The 25,740-nt window shown below is 49.6% G+C and overlaps 1 protein-coding gene across 4 annotated transcripts in view; it reads right to left on the minus strand.

The window, feature by feature from the left end:
• Positions 1 to 25,740, minus strand: part of EIF5B (eukaryotic translation initiation factor 5B) — a 115,903-nt gene that overhangs the window by 43,231 nt on the left and 46,932 nt on the right. Inside the window, exons 8-12 of one of the 4 annotated variants that reach the window (XM_040425095.1) lie at positions 24,095 to 24,181; positions 19,133 to 19,183; positions 8,782 to 8,841; positions 5,054 to 5,349; positions 965 to 1,072 (exon numbers count right to left, since the gene is read on the minus strand). In XM_040425095.1, the coding sequence (XP_040281029.1) occupies positions 965 to 1,072; positions 5,054 to 5,349; positions 8,782 to 8,841; positions 19,133 to 19,183; positions 24,095 to 24,181 (602 nt within the window). Of the gene's footprint in view, positions 1 to 964; positions 1,073 to 5,053; positions 5,353 to 8,781; positions 8,842 to 19,132; positions 19,184 to 24,094; positions 24,182 to 25,740 lie in introns of all 4 variants that reach the window. The other 3 variants (XM_040425094.1, XM_040425097.1, XM_040425096.1) reach the window with 3 other exon arrangements.

Here is a 25,740-nt window from a genome sequence, read left to right on the forward strand (position 1 = left end):
AGTCTTGAACACCATTGAAAGTCAATGGTGGACGGATCCGTTTTCTATTGTGCCATATTGTGTCAGTAAAAACGGATCCGTCCCACATTGTATGTCAGGACGGATCCATTTGCCTCCGCATCGTCAGACGGACACCAAAACGCTGCAAGCAATGTTTTGGTGTCAGCCTCCAGAGCGGAATGGAGGCGGAACGGAGGCAAACTGATCCTTATCCATTCAGAATGCATTAGGGCAAAACTGATCCGTTTGGGACCGCTTGTGAGAACCCTGAACGGATCTCACAAACGGAAACCAAAATGCCAGTGTGAAAGTAGACTAAGAGTTGCTGCTATAAGTCCGTCCATCCAGCTCTGACTGACATGGACGCATATCAATCAGAACTAGATGGGTGGGCTTACCACAGCAGCTTCGTGACTCAGCAATCAGAGTTCGGGCATGTCAGGTACCGATTTCTTCAAGCCGATTTCTTCAAAATAGCAGTGATTAGAAACCAGCAACATTTAAGGATGGAAAAAGTATGATAAGAGCAGCAGCAGCAGCACATAATTAGTTACATAGCGCTGATCTGATGACAGGTCCCATTTAAATTTATTACATTTTTTTTTAGGATTACACAGAACAAAAAAAAATAAAAATATATACATTTTTTATATCTCTGACAGAATGCTACATTCTGAAACCTCACTACTTCAACTGATATGGCTCCCTGTCCCATCATTAAAAACTTGGTGCTGTGACCCCTGCTCACTAAGAGTTAGTGTGGCTACTGCGTAGTGGAGATGCAAGATGCATAAATTCACTACTGCAGTGCTGTACACACTGGAAGGCTTCCAGCATCATACAGTTACCTTGATGATAGGAGTGGCAATCTCCTGATTTCATCTCTCAGAGCCACAATGAGATGTACTGTAAAAGTAAATATCCCTGGTAAACTTCAGAGCAAGAATGAAGAAGAATAACTTACCTTGTCAAGGATTTTTGTCTTTCCGGTGTCGACATGTCCGAGGACACAAATAACTGGTGCCCGAAGAACTTGTGTGTTAATGGTTTTCTGGTTGTCCAAACGTCGTTTCTAAAAAAAAGGATAACATTGCCTTAGAAAACCCTGTGCTATATAAGATTTATTAATCCAACTGAAAAATATAGCTTTATTTTTGTAAATGGTTTAAACCAGTGTGCAAATGGAAAGAAAAAGAAATGGTATAGAAACCACAAGGAATTCTCCCTGGAAAGAACCTATAGTGGTGATAAACCTATCACCAAAAACCCCAAACACACAAAAATAAATAACCAAGAAGAGGTATAAAGGATGGACTCGCCAAATCCAGAAAAATCTTCCTTTATCTCCTTAAAGGGAACCTGTCACCTCCAAAAGTGATATAAAAACTGCCAGCATTACCTTATAGCAGCCCCCAGTCTGTTATTGATCATATGTGTGAGCTAGAAATTCGAAAATCCATACTTAACGCATTTTTAATCTCCATGAGCGCTTTGTTTCCTGTGATCTTGAAGTCAAGGGGGCAGCGGCTTCCTTGCTTCAAGTCAAGCAAATCCCGCCTCTTACCCGTCCCCTCTTGACTGCGATTTACATATTTTCTGTTCCTTCAGATCGCGCAAGTCTGGCGCCTGCGCGGTGCGCCCCTTGTAACTGCACGATCCCGCCTCGGGCTCCCGCAGTCAGCCGGGGATAATCTTTTCACTGCGAGTGCGCCGGCAAGAATCAGCGTACACGCTCGCGCCGGCGAGGTATATTCACAGCGCGAGCGTGATCACTGGCTTGAGTTCTCCTGCAGCCAGCAATCACTCTTGCGCTGTGAATATATCTCACCGGCGCGAGTGTGCACGCTGATTCTTGCCGGCGCGTGCACGCGAATCTAGCCAGCGCATGCGCAGTCAGAAAATTATGCCCAGCTGAATGCGGGAGCCCGAGACAGCGCCAGACTTGCGCGATCCCAAGGAATAGAAAATATGTAAATCACAGTCAAGAGGGGACGGGTTAGAGGCGGGATTTGCTTGACTTGAAGCAAGGAGGCCGCTGCCCCCTTGACTTCAAGCTCACAGGAAACAGAACGCTCATGGAGATTAAAAAAGTGTTTTTCTCAAGAATGGATTATCGAATTTCTGGCTCACACACATGATCAATAACAGACTGGGGGCTGCTATAAGGTAATGCTGGCAGTTTTCTGTCACTTTTGGAGGTGACAGGCATACACAGGTTCCAAGTGCAGTACGCTACACATACAAGGCAACGGACGTTTCTTATCGATACGCTTCCTCATAGGCCTGATGTAAAATAGACTAGAACCTTCAGAATCACAGGTGCATATGCATGAAGCAAACATTACAAAAAACTAAATGGCTGCACACCGTTCTATATACAGCCATCTGCAGCCATCTTGTTTTTTGTAATTATGTTTGCTTCATGGATATGCACCTGTGATTCTGAAGGTTCTAGTCTAAATTTTCTTGCAATATATTGAGGGTAGCACCTCTTTTAGACTGAACACGCCCATCTACCTGGGACTTCTGAGCAGAGTACGTATGTAGCTGGTCTCTACACTGCCCTGAATATTGTAGGCTTAAGTCCAAAGTGAGGCAGTATATTTAGTGATAGGCACCCATCTGCGGAAGCCACCTTGACGCCTGGTAGATGGGCCCGACACGTATGTGCGCTAAGACCTTCTATTACTCATTTAGAGTCGGTATTGTACCACTTTTATCTAGAATGACACCCATTTCTTAGCTCTATTGTTTGTATATATAACGGTGTGCAGCCATCTTGTTTTTTGCCTGATGTAAAATAGTCGCTGCCTTGCTTGTGTAGCGTACTACACCCAGAGCCTGTGTAAGCCTTTTTCATGAAATAAAGTAAGATTTTCAGCATTTGGCGAGTGCCGTCCTTTATACCTCTTCTTGGTGAATCTTATTGGCATTTAACGGACAGAGCACCACTGTGAAGGCACGCTGGTCGGCATGGATTCTGTCATGGAGGCTGGAATTTACCCCTAAGGAAATGTCATCTCATTTATTCTTTATTGCTGTTTAACACTCAAAGATGAATCTCTTATGCTTTGGGCCACTAGAGTCATATCATCAGAGACATGGAAAACTCCTTATTTGAAAATGAAGTGGTTGTGGATTATGGTGAATTACGGTAGTAACTTTTTAGCATTCTCCAAGATGAGGTTGATATGTTAAAAAAGAAAAAATGGCCTCCCTGGATCCAGTACTTTGAAAACATGAGAATTAGGGCTGCAACGATTAATCGACGTTATCGATAATATTCGATAATGGGATTCGTTGTCAACGAATCCAGTTATCAAATAATCGGCCGATTCGTTGCTATGCGGGCGGGAGCGCGTGTCAGGCGCTATGCCTGCGGGTTCTGAACTTTAGATCACCGCATCTTTATTACCTTACAATGAAGCTCCAGTAACAGGCAGAGCGGGCGGCGGCGTAACGTCACTTACTCACGTGACGCGCAAGCTCCGCCTGCTTTATTCATAAAGTAGGTGGAGCAGGCGAGTCACGTGAGTAAGGGACGTTACGCCACCGTCCGCTCTGCCTGTTACTGGAGCTTCATTGTTAGGTAAAAGAAGATGCGCTGATTTAAAGTAAAAGTTACTGCCGGTTAAGGAATACTGCTGTGAGCGGAGGGGCCAGGGCTGTTATGGGGAGGGGGATCTGTGTATGACACTGTTATGGGGAGGGGGATCTGTGTATGACACTGCTATGGGGGAGATCTGTGGATGACACATATAGCATAAGATGCTATATAGTGCCATCCACAGGTCCCCCGCCCATAACAGTGCCATCCACAGGTCCCCCGCCCATAACAGTGCCATCCACAGGTCCCCCGCCCATAACAGTGCCGTCCACAGGTCCCCCGCCCATAACAGTGCCGTCCACAGGTCCCCCGCCCATAACAGTGCCGTCCACAGGTCCCCCGCCCATAACAGTGCCGTCCACAGGTCCCCCGCCCATAACAGTGCCGTCCACAGGTCCCCCGCCCATAACAGTGCCGTCCACAGGTCCCCCGCCCATAACAGTGCCGTCCACAGGTCCCCCGCCCATAACAGTGCCGTCCACAGAACCCCTCCATAACAGTGCCGTCCACAGAACCCCTCCATAACAGTGCCATCCACAGAACCCCTCCATAACAGTGCCATCCACAGAACCCCTCCATAACAGTGCCATCCACAGAACCCCTCCATAACAGTGCCATCCACAGAACCCCTCCATAACAGTGCCATCCACAGAACCCCTCCATAACAGTGCCATCCACAGAACCCCTCCATAACAGTGCCATCCACAGAACCCGTCCATAACAGTGCCATCCACAGAACCCGTCCATAACAGTGCCATCCACAGAACACGTCCATAACAGTGCCATCCACAGAACCCCTCCATAACAGTGCCATCCACAGAACCCCTCCATAACAGTGCCATCCACAGAACCCCTCCATAACAGTGCCATCCACAGAACCCCTCCATAACCGTGCCATCCACAGAACCCCTCCATAACCGTGCCATCCACAGATCCCCCATAACAGTGCCATTCCTAATTTTTTTTAATATGGCCTTTAAACATAATTTTTCAAGTAAAATCATATAAACCCCCTTTTTTGTCATTTTGGTGTTTTTTCCCGATTAATCGATGAAATTATCGACAACTAATCGATTATTCAAATAATCGTTAGCTGCAGCCCTAATGAGAATACTTTATTCTCCACCATTGTCAGCTGGATATGAATTCTACCTGGGCATCAGATAATTTCAATGACAGAGATTGGAGAACACCCCTAAGGTTTAACGCTAAGGTCTATACATTTTTGCTGTCCCATGCACACAAGTCCAATGTGTTTATACACTTCACCCCATGTTTTAGGGTGATGCACTATTTGTTCCCTTTTACTGTGGTAATGTCCTCACAGGTTCTCTTTTCAATAAAAAGACTGAAAAAGAGGGATCTCTCAATTCAACAAGTAAACTGCATTCACACGGAAGACAGTATTACTAGGTGTATCAATTCAATGTAAATGCAATGGAATACCTCTATTCGCCTCTTTGCTTTATCATAGGCCTGTTCCTCTTTGGTGCGATCATCATCAGAGTCAGATTCAGACTCTGAGCTCTGCTCTACAATAGGCTTTTTCTCAGTTGGTTTGGATACAGTGGAATGAGACTCTGATGGCTTTCCAGGTTTCTCTTCTGCAGATTTTTCATCCTCACTGCTATCCCCTTCGTCATCCTCCTCTTCCTCACTTTCTGCGTCATCTTCATCATCCTCATCTTCATCCTCGTCCTGTTCATTTTTCTCCTGAACCTCTATGTGAACAGTTTTTGTATCTGTTGATGGAACATAAACTCGTTTTACATTGGACAGAGAAGACATCTGAACATTTAAAAGCCATCTGTCAGCAGATTTGTACCTATGAAACTGGCTGACCTGTTGCCTGTTTATATGTACCCGTATTGCAGAGAAAAATTAGATTTTTGTGGACTGTAAAATCTATTTTTCGCTTAGTTCATTGGGGGACACAGGACAGTGGGGTATAGCTGCTGCTGCCACTAGGAGGCGACACTAGGGTGAGAAGTGTTAGCTTCTTCTCTGCCGGCTATACCCCCTCAAGCCCGGAGAGAGTATATCAGTTTGTGCCCAAACAGTAGGAGAAATACATACAGGGAAAAAAACCATAACCCAACTAATGCCAGTAGGACCGAACCAGAACTAAAGACCCTACCGGCAAACCAACCCCTATCACCTGCGGCAGTAATAGAAATCAATGGGTGGGAGCTGTGTCCCCCAATGAGCTAAGCGAGAAATAAGATTTTTGTGTACTCGCCTGTAAAATCTGTTTTCTTGCTCGTATCATTGGGGGACACAGGACCGTGGGACGTTCCAAAGCAGTCCACGGGAGGGAAGAACCACACGCCCATGGAAAACGTCCTCGCAGAAGCTTAAGACACTGCTGCCTTGCGGCCTAGAGCAGCGTCCGCTGATGCAAAAGTATGCACCTGCTAAAACTTGGTGAACGTGTTCAAGGAAGACCAAGTCGCTGCCTTACACAGCTGTGAAGCGGAAGCATGGTGGAAACGAGCCCAAGAAGCGCCCACCTCCCTGGTCGAGTAGGCCGTGATACCGAGGGGCGGTGCCTTGCCCCAGGAGCGGTATGCCTCAGCAATTGCCAAACGAATCCACCTTGCAATCGTCACCTTGGAGACTGCCAAGCCTTTGCTAGGACCTTCAGGAACAACAAACAGTCTGTACGGCGGAACGAACTAGAAATGGGTAAGTAAATCCTCAGAGCCCAAACCACATCCAGCTGATTGAGAGCTTGTCCCGTAGGATGTGAGGGAGAGGGGCAGAACGAAGGGAGAACAATGTCTTCGTTCACATGGAAGGCAGAGACTACTTTCGGCTGAAAAGAAGGTACCGGGCGGAAAACTGCCTTATCCTGGTGCAGAATAAGAAAGGGTTCCTTAGAAAAAAGCGCCGCCATTTCTGAAACGCGCCTGATGGATATGATTGCCACCAGGAATGCAACCTTCCAGGGAAGAAGACAGAGGGAAACTGCATCTAGAGGCTCAAAAGGAGCAGATTGGAGGGAACCAAGGACAAGGTTCAAGTCCCAAGAGGGCAATGGGGGGTGATACGGAGGGACGGTGTGAGCAACCCCCTTTTAGAAAGGTCTTAACCGGGGCCTGTTCTGCTAAAGGACACTGGAAAAAAAAATTACAGCGCCGACACCTGTCCCTTTAAGAAACTAAGAGCAAGACCCAAATCCAGACCCGATTGCAGAAAGGAAAGGATAGGAAAGTGAGAAGCGCAGTGGAGGGAGGCTAAGTTCCGCGCAAAAAAGACCTCCAAGTTCTATAATACATTTTGGATGACGCTGGTTTTCTGGCCCTAATCATGGTGTGGATGACCTTGTCAGGGAAACCTCGCTCCTTCAGAATGGCGGTTTCAACAGCCACGCTGTCAAACGTAGTGACTCTAAATGCTGGGGGAAGACAGGTCCCTGAGAGAGAAGATAGACTCTGAGCAGAAGAGGCCACGGCGTGTCTCCTAGAAGGAGGATTATATCAGTGTACCACACGCGACGGGGCCAGTCCGGAGCGATGAGAATCGTTTGGATGCCCTCCATCCTGATTCTGCGCAGGACTCGGGGCAGGAGGGGAAGAGGAGGGAATACGTACAGTAGAGCAAACCCGTCCCATGGTGCCACCAGTGCGTCTATGGTGCACGCCCGGGGATCTCTTGTTAGAGAGAAGGTAGTGGGAAGTTTGTGGTTGAGTCTGGATGCCATCAGGTCCACCTCCAGGTTCAGAGACCACTCTCCCGAGTCCATGGTCGTCCACCTTAGAAAATCTGCCGTCCAATTCTCCACTCCCGGAAGGTAGACCGCCAATAGAGCTGGTACACGAGTCTCCTCCAACTGCAGTATTTTGGCCGACTGCTCCATCACCGCTTGACTGCGGGTTCCCCCTTGATGGTTGATGTAAGCCACCGCCGTGGCGGTGTCTGACTGGATCCAAATTGGCCGACCCCTCAAGAAAGGTGTCCAATGGAGAAGGGATAGATGATTGGCCCAGAGCTCTAGGATGTTGATGGGCAGTTTGGATTCCAACTGAGACCATACGCCTTGGACTGTCCGGGGCGGGAAAACTCCGCCCCAACCCTGAAGACTGGCATCGGTGGTAATGGGCGTCCATGAGACCAGGAGAAAGGATTTCCCCGACTCCAAAGTTAGGGCCGAGAGCCACCACCTGAGTGTCGAACGCACCCTTGGGGAAAGGTCGATGTGACGGTCCAAGGACTCCGGTGACTTGTCCCAAGACGACAAGAATGCCCGTTGAAGGGAACGGGTGTGAAATTGTGCAAACGGAACTGCCTCGAAGGAAGCGACCATTGCTCCAAAGACCTCGCATGCAAAATTGGATCGATGGGTACCTGCGCCAAAGGAGAAGATGGACCGACCGCAGAAGGGCTAGCCGCTTGTCCAGAGGGAGGCGAACTAACTCTGCGTTCGTGTCGAGGACCATACCAAGGAAAGTGATCCACCTGGTGGGACGTAGGGAAGACTTCTGGAAGTTCACCAGCCAGCCAAAGCGTGCCAGGGTATCCAGAGTGATACGTAGACTGTCCTCGTTCTGACCGAAGGTCGCTGCTTTGACCAGGATGTCGTCCAGATAGGTAATGAGGATGATGCCCCTGGAATGAAGAAGGGCAAGCACTTTCGTGAAGACTCTCGGTGCCATTGCCAAGCCGAAGGGAGACGAACTGGTAGTGGTGGGGCCCTACCGCAAAGCGGAGGAAGCGCTAATGCGCCGGAGCAATGGGGACGTGTAAGTACGCAACTACCTGTGCCCTCTCTACCCGTGCCCACTTTGACAGGGCCAGGCTTTTTAATGATTTTACTGTCTGTCTCTGTCAAAGTGCAGAGGGCACAACAGTTTCAGAAAACCAGAGCCTGTAGTAATGGCAATGCCCCCATTGCTCCTAGAGGCTTATTTGCATATATTAAAACATCAGTTTTCTCAGCAATGCAGGCAACAGATGCCGTCAGCTGCCAACTGCACATGCAACAGGTCCGCTAGTTTCACAGGTACAAATCTGCTGAGATATCCTCTCGATAGGTCATCAGTATCTGATCGTGGGGGTCTGACACCCAGGACTCCTGACGATCAACTGTATGCGAATGCACCGATGCTTCATGGCCTTCTCACATTAAAATTACATGTTAAAAGATGGAAACAAAATGAATAAAATCTACAGACCATTCTCTTCATCGCTGATTCTGGCCTCCCAGTCTTCTACACCAACATCATCTTCATTTTCTAAAAAAGAGGTTTAGAAATTAGTTGGAGTCATGACAACATACTCACTCCTACCTCTTCTACCTTGAACCACTCCAATATACTGGCAGCCCACAGTCCAAGTTTCAAAGCGCTAAACTGCAGACAGGAAGCCGATCTCAAAGACATTTGTAGCCAACGGATTCTTTTTCAAAATCCTTTGCGTCCTACATTACTGAAAATCACAGTACGGAGCAACCTGGCCATTTAATGCTACTATACAAATTAGGCTTCATGTACACGACCATTGCCGTTAGGGCTGGGCGGTATAGGCAATATAAATTTGGGCCACGATATGGATTTTCGCCATATCGCCGGACCGCGATATGATCGCGCTCTCGGCGCGCACCATTTTCTCCTGATGAGCCGACACAGTGAAGAAGGAGAGAGTTCCTCCCTCCCCACTGTGCGCGGCTGCCGCTGAACACCAATGAGGACAGAGTAGGAGGAGGAGGGGAGGGACTGTGGCCACTGCACCACCAATGAATGTGCCGGCCATATCCCACAGGGTCCCCCTCCTCCCCCCATCATTGGTGGCAGTGGGCAGTTCCGATCGGAGTCCCAGCAGTGTAATGCTGGGGCTCCGATCGGTTACCATGGCAGCCAGGACGCTACTGAAGTCCTGGCTGCGATGGTATGTTAGTGAGCAGCATTATACTCATGTGCGCCGTGGCCGCCGGGCGCTCCTCCTTCTGTCTGTGCGGCGGATTGCTAATGCTATAAGCATTAGCAATGCGCCGCACAGACCTATGAGAAGGAGCGCCCGGCGGCCACGGCGCACGCGAGTATAATGCTGCTCACTAACATACCATCGCAGCCAGGACTTTAGTAGCGTCCTTGCTGCCATGGTAACCGAGGCTGGAGGGGGCACATCAGAGGCTGGAGGGGGCACATCAGAGGCTGGAGGGGGCACATCAGAGGCTGGAGGGGGCACATCAGAGGCTGGAGGGGGCACATCAGAGGCTGGAGGGGGCACATCAGAGGCTGGAGGGGGCACATCAGAGCCTGGAGGGGGCACATCAGAGCCTGGAGGGGGCACATCAGAGCCTGGAGGGGGCACATCAGAGCCTGGAGGGCTCCCTGCTGTTGTGTGCACAAAGCACAGGGCAGCAGGGAGAGTGTAAAGTCCTAGTCACCCTAATAGAGCTCTATTAGGGTGAATATGACAAGGGTTCTAGCCCTTAAGGAGGCTAATGGTTATTAAATAAAAAAAAAAAATTTAAACCCCCCCCCCCCCCCCCCAATATAGAAAACAATATATCACGATATATATCGCATATGCTTAAAATTATATCGCAATATAGATTTTAGGCCATATCGCCCACCCCTAATTGCCGTATTGTGGTCCGCAAACCACGGCTCTGCAAAATACGGGTACCAGCTTTGTGCATCCTGCACTTTTCTCTGTCCCCAACATAAAAATGCCTATTCTTGTCCATAAAATGGACAAGTATAGGACATGTTCTATCATTTGTGGAATGGCTGCACAGAAGCGGACAGCTCAAGAACTGTGGGTGTAACGTGAAAAAATGTGAAAAGTTCAAAGGGCATGAATACTTTTTCAAGGCACTGTAAATAGCTATATTTCCACTCTAGAAAGTGGAGAAGGAAAAATGTATGAGGGGCTGCTGCTGTCAACAGAAAGGAAAGCAAGTCCTCCAGATAAAGTGAATAGATGAAAAAAAAAAAAAAAAAGGTGAAAATTACACTGCAGGGTACATTCTTGCATTAATATAAGTAAAATAACAGTGTGCATTACTACACATTTTTATTAGATTCACAGGATATCCCCTTCAACTGCGGGTCAGTCCAGTGATGACCTGAAGAGGTTGGCCTTTTTCTAAAATCGCTTAGGCTACTTTCACACTTGCAGCAGTGTGATCCGGTGTTCTGCCAGATCTCTATACCTTGCGAAAAGTCTATAAACGGAAGTGACGCGGCCGCACCGGAAGTGACGCAGCCGCACAGGAATCAGCTGGAGGAGGGTGTGCGCAGCGCTGCACAAGCGCACATCCACCGGCTTAGCAAAGAATTATTGCAGTGCCGCAATAGAAGTACTTCGTACACCGCGCATGCGCACTTAGGGGTATAGAGATTTTGCAGCGCAAAATGTTTCATCAGATCTCCCTACCCCTGAGTGCGCACGCGCGCACAAATCATCAGTTGCAGTTCATCCTTACCGCAGAGCTGAGTGCTGGATACCGAGGTCACCGTGCTGGATACCGAGGTCACCACATAGTAGAGCTGAACTGCAACTGATGATTTGTGGGCGCCTGCGCACTCAGGGGAAGGGAGATCTGATGAAACATTCTGCTCTGCAAAAAGGAGACTTTTGTATTACTTACCAGTAAAGTCTCTTTCTCGCTCTTCCTTGGGGGACACAGGAAACCATGGGTATAGCTCTGCTCCCTAGGAGGCGTGACACTAAGCGAAAGCTGTAAGCCCCTCCTCCATCAGCTATACCCTTCAGCCTGGAGAAGAGACTGCCAGTTGCGTGTCCAAGTAGTGAAAGATAACCACCAACCGGAAAAAGAACGGTCGAGCCCCAACGGGGGCAACCAAGCCGGAACCACAACTGTAACCCAATGAAGGGCGGGTGCTGTGTCCCCCAAGGAAGAGCGAGAAAGAGACTTTACTGGTAAGTAATACAAAAGTCTCCTTTTCTCGCCCATATTCCTTGGGGGACACAGGAAACCATGGGACGTTCCAGAGCAGTCCCAGAAGGGAGGGACCAGAACAAACTCAACCAACACCAGAGGCATCAATCAACTGCCGCCTGCAACACCAGACGGCCTAAAGCAGCGTCAGCCGACGCATGAGTATGCACCCTGTAGAACTTGGTGAAGGTGTGCAAGGAGGACCAAGTGGCCGCCTTGCAAATCTGCTCCGAAGAAGCCCGATTTCTCTGAGCCCAGGAAGCCCCGACCGCTCTAGTGGAGTGAGCGGTAACACCAAGGGGAGGAACCCTGCCCTTGGCGAGATAAGCCTCAGTAACAGCCATCTTGACAAAACGAGCGATAGCAACTTTGGATGCCGCCATCCCTCTGCGCGACCCTTCCGGGACCACAAAGAGCGAGTCAGTATGCCTGAAAGAGCTGGTTACTTCCAGGTAAATCTTGAGCGCCCTGACAACGTCCAGGCGATGAAGCTTCCTCTCCCGCGGATGGGAAGGGGAAGGACACAAAGAGGGGAGAACGATGTCCTCGTTCAGATGAAAGGCGGAGACCACCTTAGGAAGGAAGGAAGGGACCGGACGAAGAACCACCTTGTCCTGGTGGAACACTAGGAAAGGTTCCAGACAGGAGAGTGCAGCCAATTCGGACACCCTCCGAAGAGAGGTGATGGCTACAAGGAAAATAACCTTGCAGGACAGAAGTCGCAAGGAAACCGTCCGCAGAGGCTCGAAAGGAGAAGCCTGGAGCGCTGAGAGAACCAGGTTCAGGTCCCAGGGCGGTACCGGAGGGCGATACGGGGGAACCGCGTGAGCCACGCCCTGAAGGAAGGTCTTGACAGGGCCAAGGGGGGCCAGTGGGCGCTGAAACAAAATGGACAGCGCAGATACCTGACCCTTCAAAGAACTAAGGCCTAGACCTTGGGCCAGTCCGCTCTGCAGGAAGGACAAAACGGTGGGGAGAGAAAAGCGGAGCGGAGGAATCCCCAGCTCGGCACAGAACCCCAAAAAAGTCCTCCAGGTCCTATAATAGATCCTAGAAGAGGACGGCTTACGGGCGCGGATCATGGTGCGGACGACGTCCGCAGAAAAGCCCCTACGTGTCAGGACGGTGGTCTCAACAACCACGCCGTCAAACGTAGGGACCCTAAACGCGGGTGGAAGATCGGTCCCTGAGAGAGAAGATCTTCCCTGGCGGGCAGTGGCCAGGGCGCGTCTGCCAGGAGCAGCATGAGGTCGGCATACCAAGACCGGCGGGGCCAGTCCGGAGCGACCAGAATCACCGAGACGCCTTCCGCCGCGATCTTCCGAAGGACCTTGGGCAGGAGAGGGATGGGAGGGAATATGTATGGGCGCGCGAAGCCTCGCCAAGGAAGAACGAGGGCGTCGGCTCCGCAAGCTCCCGGATCCCTGGCCCTGGACAGATAGGCGGGGACCTTGTGATTGAATTTTGAGGCCATGAGGTCCACGTCCGGAATGCCCCAACGAAGGCAAATGGCCTCGAATACCTCCGGGTGAAGAGACCACTCGCCGGGGTCGACGGTGGTGCGACTGAGGAAGTCCGCCGCCCAATTGTCCACCCCTGGAATAAAAATTGCAGATAGGGCCGGGACGTGGGCTTCCGCCCAACGGAGAATGCTGGTGACCTCTCGCATCGCTGCAGCGCTGCGAGTGCCCCCCTGGTGGTTTATGTACGCCACGGCCGTGGCGTTGTCTGATTGTACACGAACTGGATGACCCTTCAGCAGATGAGTCCAGTGTCGTAGAGACAGAAGGGCCGCTCTCAGTTCCAGGACATTGATCGAGAGTTTGGACTCCGATGGAGACCAAATGCCCTGGACGGATCGGGGAGGAAACACGCCTCCCCAGCCCGAGAGACTGGCATCGGTTGTAACCACCAACCAGTTGAGTGGCAGAAAGGACATGCCCAGAAGAGGGGACTGTAACCACCAGCGGAGAGATGACCGCACCGGAGGCGAAAGATGGAAGGGATGATCCAGAGACTGCGGCGATTTGTCCCAGGAGGAGAGGATCGCCCGTTGGAGAGGGCGGGAGTGAAACTGCGCAAATGGGATCGCCTCGAAGCAGGCAACCATCTGCCCCAATACCCGCATGCAGAAGCGGAAGGACGGTCGACGGTGGAGAAGGAGACCCCGAACCGCCCCACGGAGGATCAGACGTTTTTCCGAGGGAAGACGTACCTCCGCCGCTCCCGTGTCTAAAAGCATTCCCAGGAAGACGAGTTGTCTGGAGGGGGGAAGAGAGGACTTGGGGAAGTTGATGACCCAACCGAACCTCGCCAGAGTCTCTAGAGTGAGATCCACGCTGGCAACCGCTTGAGAAAGGGACGGAGCCTTGATGAGGATATCGTCCAAGTACGGTAGCAGAAAAACACCCCTGGAACGGAGTAAGGCTAAAACCGGGGCCAGGACCTTGGTGAACACCCGGGGGGCTGTTGCCAGTCCAAAGGGAAGGGCGACAAATTGGAAGTGGAGGTCCCCCACGGCGAATCGAAGGAAGCGATGGTGACACTGGGCTACCGGAACATGGAGGTAGGCATCCTGTATATCGATGGAAGACATGAAATCTCCCTGCTCCAGGGAAGCCACCGCGGAGCGGAGGGACTCCATCCGAAACCGTCGAAGGAGGAGAAAACGGTTGAGCTTTTTGAGGTCCAAAATGGGCCGCACCGAACCTCCCTTCTTGGGAACTACAAAGAGGTTCGAGTAGAACCCTTGGAATCTTTCCTCTAGAGGAACGGGGGTAATCACCCCCCTGTCCAGTAAGGCTTGAACGGCCGCGGAGAACGCAGCCGCGTCTTTCGGGTCTCGCGTGGGGCGGGAGCGAAAGAACCGATCCGGAGGGAAGGATGCAAATTCGATTTTGTATCCGGAGGACACAATTTCGAGGGCCCAGGCGTCGGAGACGTGAGCCATCCAGACGTCCTTGAAAAGGAGGAGCCGGCCCCCCACCCGGGTGGGTGGGGGCGCGCCTTCAGGCAGAGGACTGTTTTGCTGCGGGTGTGCGGGCAGCCTGCGGCTTGCGCCAGGAGGGCTGCGCCCGAAAAAACGGCTTCCTACGCTTGTCCTGGGGAGGAGCCGAAGCGGCAGCTGTGGTGGGAGCCCCAGAGGCCCTGCGGGAGGACCGAAAACGAGACGCACCAGGGCGTCCGCGGGGGGCGCCCCTGGCTTGGGGTTGAGGAAGATGGGTGCTTTTACCACCCGTGGCCTCTGAAATAAGTTCGTCTAAGCGGACCCCGAAAAGGCGGGAACCCGCAAACGGTAGCCCCGCCAAGGAACGTTTGGAGGCAGCGTCCGCTTTCCAGACCTTCAGCCAGAGCTCCCTCCTGACGGCAACTGCCAGGGCGGAGGAGCGTGCAATAAGGGCTCCCGCATCAAGGGAGGCCTCACAGACAAAATTCCCGGCCCGAATAATAAGCTGGGCCAAGGAACGTAGGTCCTGGATGGGGATGTCCGAGTCCAACTCCTGTTCCAGCTGCGTACCCCAAGCAGAGATTGCTTTCCCTGCCCAAGCAGAGGCAAAAACCGGTCTGAGGGCAGAACCGGAGGCAGCAAAAATGCCCTTGGACAGGGTCTCCATGCGACGGTCCTCCGCTGACTGAAGAGAGGACCCGTCGGGAACAGGGATGGCCGTGTTCTTTGACAGCCGGGCCACAGGGGGGTCCACCTTGGGTGGGGAAGACCAGGTGGCCACGACATCGGCTGGAAAAGGATAGCAAATGTCCAGCTTCTTTGGGTTGACAAAACGGGCGTCCGGGCGAGCCCAAGCCTTAGACACCACGGAGGAGAAATCAGAGTGGATTGGAAAGACTTTTGAGGCCTGCCTGGGTCTGATAAAGGAGACGCTAGCTGCGTCCGAGCTAGGGGGGTCATCAGAGATGAGTTGACCCATCGCTGAGGCTAGCTTGGACGGCAGGGCCGAGTCCATTTCCAAATCTGAAGCCGCCAATTCACCTTCAGAGAGCGAATCCTTTGGAGAGGAGAGGCTCGTCTGGGTGCGCACGCGTGGCGGGGAGAGGGAGGCATCCGAGGAGGAGGCTCGCTCTACTCTAATACGCTTCTGAGAGTGCCTAGCTCGGGAGGGGTCACTAGGAGAGGGTGAACCCGCTGCAGCGGCAGAAGCAGTGGACCCGGAGGGCGCGACAGTCAGAGTGGCGTCCTGCGGGGTAGGTGGCCTGTCTATTAGGCGGCCCACGACATGAGTGAGGCTTTCCACGGCCTGGGACAGGGATCTAGCCCAGTCAGGCGGGTCAGAGGAAGCAGGGAGCGACACAGCGGGCGACTGAGGCTGCGGTGGAGCTCGGCATGCAGTACAGTGCGGATCAGACTGCCCCCGGGGAAAGGGTTCCCTACAAGCAGTACAGGCATGGTACCATGGCTTGGCGGCTGCAGAAGGGTCTGACATGGTGGAAAGCTGTTGCACTTAAAAGTGAGAACCAAGCAACAGTACTGTGGCACGGAGGGGGTTAAACAGTCCTACCAGACCCGGAGATACAAGCGGCAGCTGTAAGGGGAACAGACTGAGGAGGCTGTGGAGGAGAGGCAGCAGCACGGAGCTGAATGGCTTCAGGATCGCACGGCAGAGAGATGAACCCGGAAGTAGCGGAGCGCAGCAGCACGGAGCTGAATGTGTAAGGAAGCTCCGCCCCCCCTCTGCCGCGCTGAAGCCGAAGCAGAGCCGCGCGCGCGCGGCAAAATGATTTTAACCCCCAAGGATGTTGAAGTGCCGGCCATGACATGGCGCCGTTTATGCCAGGAAAACGGCTCCCACCGCGCCTAGATGTAGCAGACGGCTTGCATGTCTGCAGCCGTCCCTGTAAGGCAGCGTTCTAGGACTGCCCTCCAACTAAGCCCGGTAACGTCCCGATATTCCGTGGCGGGGGGCGGGGGGGGGCGGCAGGGCCGAGTTGTCCGGGATTGTAGCAGTGGCCATGTAACAGTGGCCATGTTGGTAGCAGCGGTGGGAGGGAGGAAGGGGAGGCTGGAGCAGCCACTCTCACCATACGCTGTCTTCGCCCTCAGTCCATCCAGCGGGGGTCGCCCCTTCAGCTCCTGGCACCGCGGTGGCAGGAAGCCGGGGGAGGGACTTGGCGTGCGGGCGACCCTGAGCTGGCGGGACGCAGGGGAGCGAGGCTGCCCTGGTCCACCTTGTCTTCTGTGGGGGAGGCGGCAGTGCGGAATTACCGGCACTGGCGCAACTCAACCCCGGGAGAAACAGAGGGGTCTAATGCGCCTCTGTTGTCCCTGTAGGTAGAAAAAAACCGAGTTAAAAACAATACGTAAAAATAAAAATCATAGGATAACAACCCTGCATAAGCAGGGGGTGTCTTGCCTCCTTGGACACTAAGCAAAAACTGGCAGTCTCTTCTCCAGGCTGAAGGGTATAGCTGATGGAGGAGGGGCTTACAGCTTTCGCTTAGTGTCACGCCTCCTAGGGAGCAGAGCTATACCCATGGTTTCCTGTGTCCCCCAAGGAATATGGGCGAGAAATCTCTATACCCCTAAGTGCGCACGCATGATGTATGAAGTACTTCTATTGCTGCGCTGCAATAATTCTTTGCTAAGCCGGTGGATGTGCGCTTGCGCAGCGCCGCGCACCCCCTCCTCCAGCTGATTCCTCTGCGGCCACGTCACTTCCGGTATAGACTTTTCGCAAGGTATAGAGATCTGGCAGAACACCGGCAAGCATTTCCATCGTCGGAACTGCCTGCCGGATCCGCCGATCTGGATGTGACTGAAAGCATTTGTGAGACGGATCCGGATTCGTCTCACAAATGCATTGCAAAAACTGATCCGTCTCTCCGCTTGTCTCTCCGTCTTGTATTTTTTTTCCACTGTTTTCCCTGGTTTGTGCATGCGATCCGTCCTTCAGGTGTTTCTTAATGCCTACTAATACATGTCAATGTAAATTAATGCCGGATCCGGCATTCCGGCAACTGATCAGGCATTTTGGACGGAGATAAAACCGTAGCATGTTGCGGTTTTATTTTTTGCCTGATCAGTCAAAAAGACTGAACTGAAGACATCCTGAACGGAATGCTCTCCATTCAGAATGCATGGGGATAAAACTGATCAGTTATTTTCCAGTATAGAGCCCCGAGGGCGGAACTCTATGCCGGAAAAGAAAAACGCATGAGTGAAAGTACCCTTACTAAAAGTCCCTAAACTGTTTGCTGTCACATGCATAAATCACATCACACATTACCAATGCCTCTCAGCAGAAGACCCCTGGCAGCCCCTCTATGGGCAATATACACTGTAAACCTCAGTCACCGCATCCATAGGGCACAAGATGATGGCAGTCATGTAATTTACCCACATTACTGCATCTCCAGCTGTTCTTGGACGAATCCTGTGTGTAGGGGCTGATCATGTTCGGGGCATGCACAGATACTGAGAGCAGAATCGCTTGTATCTATGCATGTGCTGAACGCATTCATATACTGCTCAGTGGCTCCTCAGGAGAAGATGCGTCCTGGGACGGCCAAGAAAGGGTTCACATGGGAAAATCACATGACTGACACTACCTTGTACACTATGGTTGCAGTGCAATGTATTACTATAAATTACTATCAGAGCAAAAACTAGGCTTCTTTCATTTGACAGAGCTTGTTGAGTCTCCTAAAGGTAAATGTGGAAACACTGCACACACGTTAAAGACGTTTTTAGTCCTAGAAGTGATAAAATAAGGCATGCATGGAGGTTTATATGCAAGCTTCCCATAACAACCTTCCTGCTAGAGCAGTAGCATTACTGCTGAGGAATAATTATGTTGCAGGTCAGGAGTAATAGTAAGATGATCCAGTAGATGAAGTGAGAAATAATGTGAAAAATGCAATCTGGCGATGACCAATGATGGCTATCCTACAAACCTATAGCATGAGAGATTTATTAAAAGGATGTACAGCAGTTCAAGCAAAATTTGAACCTCATATCTGTCTAGACCCTTGTTGGACTACATTTCTGCAATTCGCTCGTTTATCCGAATAGTGGTTGCAGAAAACAATGTGCTTGAATTTCTGCAAAAAAAGATGCTGCAACAAATCTGCCTGCTGTGAATATATCCTTCACAGGCAACAGATGCACATAGTAGAAGTAAACCCTACACTTAATAAGGAATGCATACAAGATGGCAGCCTCAATGCACAGAAGAATGAGGAGATTCCAGGTAATGTGATGCTACATCTATTCTCCGTAGAATTAACAATAATCAATGAGAACATGCACAAGACTGGGTTCTCATGTAGTGGCCATGGAACAGATGGAAATGACACTAGAAGTGTCATGGTCAGGGGGCTGTGGGTAAACTGCAGTTTTTACCACAGAACTGCGCAGCCATTGACCATCAATTTAAAAACTGCACCAGTTTGTGGTGAGAATTCAGACTTGCTATTGGAAAATATCTAAAAGGCAATGCAAATTATCAAGCGGGGCAGGAGTGGACTTTACTGTGCTAAACTAAAAGGAACTGCTAACATGACTATAGGAAACCTACTGACTACGTGGCTAAAAAAAACGACAATTATAATAAGCAAAGCTCACAAAAAACATTTATAGCCATGCGTCAAACTGTACGTAATACCTTCTTTATCTGTCCCACTATCCTGATTAGAGTCACACTGGAAAAACATGTCTGGAAAGTTTGTAAGAAACACTTCAGTTTTGGAAATAAAAAAGCAATTAACACAGCTATCAGGCTAACGCACCAACAAGTGAAGGTTATGTAAAGACCATATCAACCACAGTAAGAATTAAAGGCAACCTCCTACATTACTCCTCATTCTTGTTTTTATCAAAGTGGAAAAGGGATGAAGCCTCACAGTGATACAAAACCCTTCTGGATGCCAGAAGTGAAAGGCGCTCCTTTTTTTACTGGTCTAAGGTTTCATTCACTCCTTTAGGCTGGCTCCACAAGAGAAGTCTAAACTAGGGATCGACCGATTATCGGTTTGGCCGATATTATCGGCCGATATTGAGGATTTTGAACGTTATCGGTATCGGCATCTATTTTGCCGATATACCGATAACGTATTGGGAACACAGAACGCGCTGCTCTCAGCGCTCTCCGTGTTCCCTCCGCAGCACAGGGGAGAAGGAAGCAGTGTCTCCTCCCCCTGTGCTGCTGCTGCCGCTGCCGCCAATGAGCGGAGAGAACATAAGAGGAGGGGAGGGGCTGAGGCCGCTGCGCCACCAATGAAGATAAGCCTTTCATTCATTCATATACAGGAGGCGGGAGCTGGCTGCAGAATCACATAGCCGGCTCCCGACCTCTATGAGCGGTAGCTGCGGTCCGCGGTAGTTAACCCCTCAGGTGCCGCGGATCGCAGCTGCCGCTCATAGAGGTCGGGAGCCGGCTATGTGATTCTGCAGCCAGCTCCTGCCTCCTGTATATGAATGATTGAGAGACTTTTCTTCATTGGTGGCGCAGTGCGCCCCCCCTAAGCCCCCCAGTATTAATCATTGGTGGCGCAGTGCGCCCCCCACCCCAATAGTAAAAACATTGGTGGCGCAGTGCGCCCCCCCACCCCCCACCCCGACCCAGTATTACTCATTGGTGGCAGTGGCCACAGGATCCCCTCTCCCCTCCTCCTCCGATCGGAGCCCCAGCAGTGTAATCCTGGGGTTCCGATCGGTTACCATGGTAGCCAGGACGCTACTGAAGCCCTGGCTGCCATGTTCAGCTCCATGCTGCTGTGTGCACCATGCACAGAGCAGCAGGGACAGTGTGAGCTCCTATTCACCCGGATAGAGATCTATCAGGGGGAATAGGACAAGGGTTCTAGTCCCTAAGGGGGTTAAAAGTTAGTAAAAAAAAAAAAACACTAAAATATTAAGTATAAATGAAAAAGATTGAAAAAAAAATACACATTAACAATAAACATATTAATTTTCAGCAGATTTGTGTAGGAAAATTTTTGTTTGCTCAAAAATGAAAATTCCCAGAATATCGGTATAAATTATCGGCTATCGGCCTGAAAATTCACAAATTATCGGTATCGGCCCTAAAAAATCAATATCGGTCTATCCCTAGTCTAAACCTGTACACAATAATAAGGTGTGCAGGTATAATCAATACCTGAATATCCCAAGAAGACATGGATGTTGTTACAATAAAACGTAACTTTTACTTATTAAGAATTAAAAATGCAGAAAAATCCAACAAAGTGCTCAAATAATGAAGTGAGAAAAAATATATATAACATATACATAATAATCTCGTATACACCTGGATAACAAAGACTCCTGGATAATAAATGGAAAGATCGTACCAGACCCAGGAATACAATTTGTGGTTTTATATCTGCCAGATGCCCGTCCTTCAGTATGGTATCCATGGAATCAGGGGAGCGGGAGCTTGTGATAAAGCTGGTCTTCTGGGGACAAAAACTAGCAAGCCCTAAAACGATGACCCTGTCTAAGTGAGGGTAGGGAGCTAGTAGTCCCTGCCTAGCAAACAAGGAGCATCCGCCCCGATAGGGATGACCCCATCAGGAACCTGTACCTACTTCGGGCCTAATCCTTAAAAATGTCCCTCGCTAATGTCCAGGTCTTCTTGAGATATTCTGGTTTCACAAGAACAAGTTCCACACTCCAGACTCGTAGAGTGAGTAAGCAGAAGCTCCCGTCCTGATCTCCAAGCACTGACGGGGGTGGCATAGCATTATATTGATTTATGATGCTATATAAACCCTTACAGTTCTGGAATGTATTGAATAACACTGACCTAATGCTGTCAGTGTTATCCAATACATTCCAGACCTCTAAGGGTTACATAGCATCATAAATCAATATAATGCTATAGGACCTAGTCAGTGCTGGGAGGTCAGGACGGGAGCTGCTGCATACTCATGCTGCGGGTCCAATGCGTGGAACACTCCTGTGTGAAAGGAGCCTTACAGAATCAGCTCTGATAAACGTAATGAAATAAATCTAGATTCACCGCTTACATCCAGTAAACCATCAGCTGAATTCAGACTACTGTTTACTATGTCCTGAATTCTACAAAATAGACAAATAAGCTGAAAGAAAAGCAGTAAGAAGCCCATTAATCCATGGTTTCCCTACTCTATTGAAATCCTCCCATTTCTAAAAGTAGCAATTCTGATCAAAGTATATAATAAAGACATTTTTAGAGCAGATTGAGCTGAGCAAATTGATAGTTTTATGGGAGAAGATTCAGTAAATCTAGTTATTTATTCATTTAAATCCCTGCTTTTTATATCCTTAGGAGTCCAGGGAGTGGCCCTAATTAGTGACTGGCAGCTATTTCTGTAAGCATAGTCATGCAGAAAAGTGTCAATCACGCTTTAGATTTACCATATATGAATAAATTACAAGTTTTACTGAAATTATTCTCATAAAACTAAATATCAAAATGCATGTGAAAGCATGACGATTACAGGATATATCAACTTTTCTAAAACAGATAAGGCAAGTGAATAAAACGTAATAATACGTTCATGCTAACTTATGGGGTGGTCACACTACCTAGCTCACAAAATAACGGAGCACACAGCTACAGGTACCTTCAGTTCATCTTTACTTCTGCTAACCTGCAACAAATTGGTGATACATGGCCAGTAGGGAATTTCACACAATCAGTATTTGGCAAGTATTTAGCATCAGTATTTGGAATCCAAATCCTGGAGGGGGTCCACAACACAGAAGAAAAACAAACATTCTCATCATATGTTTTCTCTGCAGGTTCCACACCTTGCTTTTGCTCACCAATACTGCTGCAAAAAACTGTACTGCCCATGTGAAAGCAGCCTTAGGCCTTATTCACACATCAGTGTTTTGGTCAGTGATTGTGAGCCAAAACCAGGAGTGGAGGCTACACAGAGAAAACTGTTAAAAGAGTTATCCGGGTTCAGAGCTGAACCCAGACATACCCATATTTTCACCCAGGCAGCCAGGGGTGATGTTAGCATCAGATTATTTCATGCTCCGATGCTATCCTTTGCCCTGCGCTGAATCGCACAGGAAAAAGGCATTTTAAGGAAATCCAGTGACGTATCGGGCTCTCCATTACGCTGGGTTCAGACCTGAGCGTACCGAAGGAGCGCTCTGTATGCGCGATTGTATTGCGCGTTTACAGACGCAGCTCCGGCAACAAACAACGCCCATAGTCGCGCGTTCCCGGAAGTCTATGTACGGGAACGCGCGACCATACGCCCCAAAGAAGCTCCTGTACTTCTTGGGGCGTATGGCGTTTTACAGCGCCTTTTGTACGTGCTGTAAAACGCTCAGGTGAGAACCATGCCCATTGGGAAGCATTGGTTCTTGCCTGTTTAGCATTTTACAGCACGTAGGAACTCGCTGTAAAACGCTCAGGTCTGAACCGGCCCTAAGGCTGCCAGGCGGAGGCTTCCGACCAGCAGCGAGCCCGCTGACGTCACTGGCACTGATGGGCGGGCTTTAGCACTGCTCTAGCCTGTAGAAACGGCTAGGGCAGAGCTAAAGCTGGCCCATCAGAGCCGGTGACGTCACCGAACACACTGCTGGGCGGAAGCTTGCTCCCAGCAGTGTATTATAGTAAATATTTTTAAAAAAAGGCCTAGCCCTGCGCAGGGCAAGGTTGAGGCTCCGATGCTAACATCAGAGGGGCTGCCTGGGTGAAAATATGGGTATGTCAGCTCTAAAGCCGGACAACCCCTTTAATGGAAGGATCTGCACCTGTTCTGTGCACCCCACAGTCCTGATTTTGGTTCACAATCACTGATGGAAATCACTGACCAAACACTAAACACTAAATATGTGAATAAGGCCTTAAGTCAGTATGTCAAATAAGATAAGGAGCACTGTAAATTGAGAATATTATGGTACTAATCCCATCTTATGGAAATAAAGCAGTTTCATCTTCAATCAACTGTTGAATGAAAACTCAGGTCAGTAGTAGGCTTTCTTGATGCTCCAGCAACTGTTTCTTGTGCTGTGCATCATGTAGAGGATCAGCAACCTTTGGCACTCTAGCTTCTGTGAAACTACAACTCCCAGTGTGCACACACACACGCGGCAGTTCCTGTAACTCCTATAGAAGTTAAAGAATGATTCTGGGATTTGTAGCTGTAGTGCCAGAGGTTGCTTATCCCTCATGTATAGCATATCAGATGTCTAGGTCCAAAGCTATTTTCAAATATGACAAATAGTGTTGAACCTCATTTAACTATTGATAGAAAACACCTTTTAAAGTGTACCTGTACTTTGAAAAACCTTTTCATATGTCAAAGGTTTTGATTAGTGGGGGGCTGAGTGATGAGACCCCATCAAATCACTTGAACAAGGAAAGAGTAGAAGTTTTCACAGAGTGCTCGCTCTCTCCTCGCTGTAGAAGATAGTCTATGAGCCCATCATGTTTGTTTCTACTGAGCAGATCACTAGTAACTAGTAATACTATAGCATACCCACTTGTAGGGAATCCTAGTTCTGCAGCTGCCAACAGCTGGAAAGCTACATAAACGGGGCTTGAGATTCAATGGTTCAGAAGTAACTAAGTGATAAATGTTTAAGGGTGAACTCTAAACTGAAATTAATTTTCACTCACCTTGAGGCTCTGCAGACAAGGGGGGCTCTTCTTTTTCGGACACTGGAGATTCAGGAACATCCACTGGAGAACTCTCCTCCACTGGCTCTGAAAGAAGTAAAACAAATTTTGGTTTATTAATTGTTCTGCTACAACAAGTATGCTAGAATACAGGTCCGATAATGAGTTGCAGGAAAAACTAAATTTAATCAATAGTTTTTCAGCGTTATTAGCCATTTACAGCATGCTAATACACTGGTGGTCCATGTATTAACTCCGTATGCCAGTTTTCTGGTGTTCAGAAGTTACTTTTTGCAAAGTAGAGACAAACATTTTACAACTTTTCACCTGTTTCCTACCACTCACAGCCCTTTAACAAAAAGGAGGGCAGAGCTTAGCAAAAGTGGGCAGTGGTTCTCTTGCCAGGATACACTTAAATGGGTTGGCCCATCTCAGACATAGATGCATATTGCCAAGCTATACTCAGAACTCCTATAGTGGTGAATGGAGGGTGGCCGCACATGAGCTTTCCTTCACTTTGGGGGCCAATTCTAGAGATAGGAACGGTCCTACACCTATCTGACATTGATCCGATATGCCATCAATATCAGAGATGGGAATAATCCTAAAATTTACACCAGAAACCTGCTATAAGTTATAAATTAAATCTACACTAGTTATGGGCATAGGCAGCATAAAAATTACAACAAATGTATTAAAAGGTATACACACCTCTTAATAAATTAGCTGCATCTTACTCCCATAAACCTTTACTTAACATTGGTGCATGAAACGTCATTCATACTAGGGATCGACCGATTATCAGTTTTACCGATACTTTCGGCCGATATTCTGGATTTTGAAAGTAATCAGTATCTATTTTGCTGATAACGAATCGGGAACAAGAATCGCGCTGTGGTCAGCGCAATCCGTGTTCCCTCAGCAGCACAGGGGAGAAGGAAGCAGTGTCCCCCCCCCCCCCCCTGTGCCGTTGCTGCCGCTGCCACCAATGAGAGGAGGGAGGACAAGAGGAGGGGAGGGTCTGTGACCACTGCGCCAATGATGTTGACTCACTCATTCAAATTCAACAGGAGGCAGGAGCTGGCTGCAGAATCACATAGCCGGCTCCCGACCTCTATGAGTGGTAGCTGCGATCTGCGGTAGTTAACCCCTCAGGTGCCGCACCTGAGGGGTTAACTGCAGCGGATGGCAGCTACCGCTCATAGAGGTCGGGAGCGGCTATATGATTCTGCAGCCAGTTCCCGCCTCCTGTATATGAATTAATGGGCGCGTTATCTTCATTGGTAGCGCAGTGTGCCCCCCCTCCACAGTATTAAAAACATTGGTGGCGCAGTGCGCGCCGCCACCGCCCCCCCCGCCACATTAATCATTGGTGGCAGTGGCCACAGGGTCCCCTCTCCCCTCCTCATTGGTGGCAGTGGCAGCTTCTGATCGGAGCCCCAGTAGTGTAATCCCGGGGCTCCAATCAGTCCCCATGACAGCCAGGACGCTACTGAAGCCCTGGCTGCCATAGTCAGATTCCCGCTGCTGTATGCACAAAGCACAGAGCAGCCAGGAGAGTGTGAAGTCCTATTCACCCTGATAGAGCTCTATCAAGGTGAATAGGACAAGGGTTCTAAGCCCCTAAGGGGGCTAAAAGTTAGTAA

This window comes from Bufo bufo, chromosome 3 (genome assembly GCF_905171765.1).
Source record: "Bufo bufo chromosome 3, aBufBuf1.1, whole genome shotgun sequence".
Taxonomy (NCBI): domain Eukaryota; kingdom Metazoa; phylum Chordata; class Amphibia; order Anura; family Bufonidae; genus Bufo; species Bufo bufo.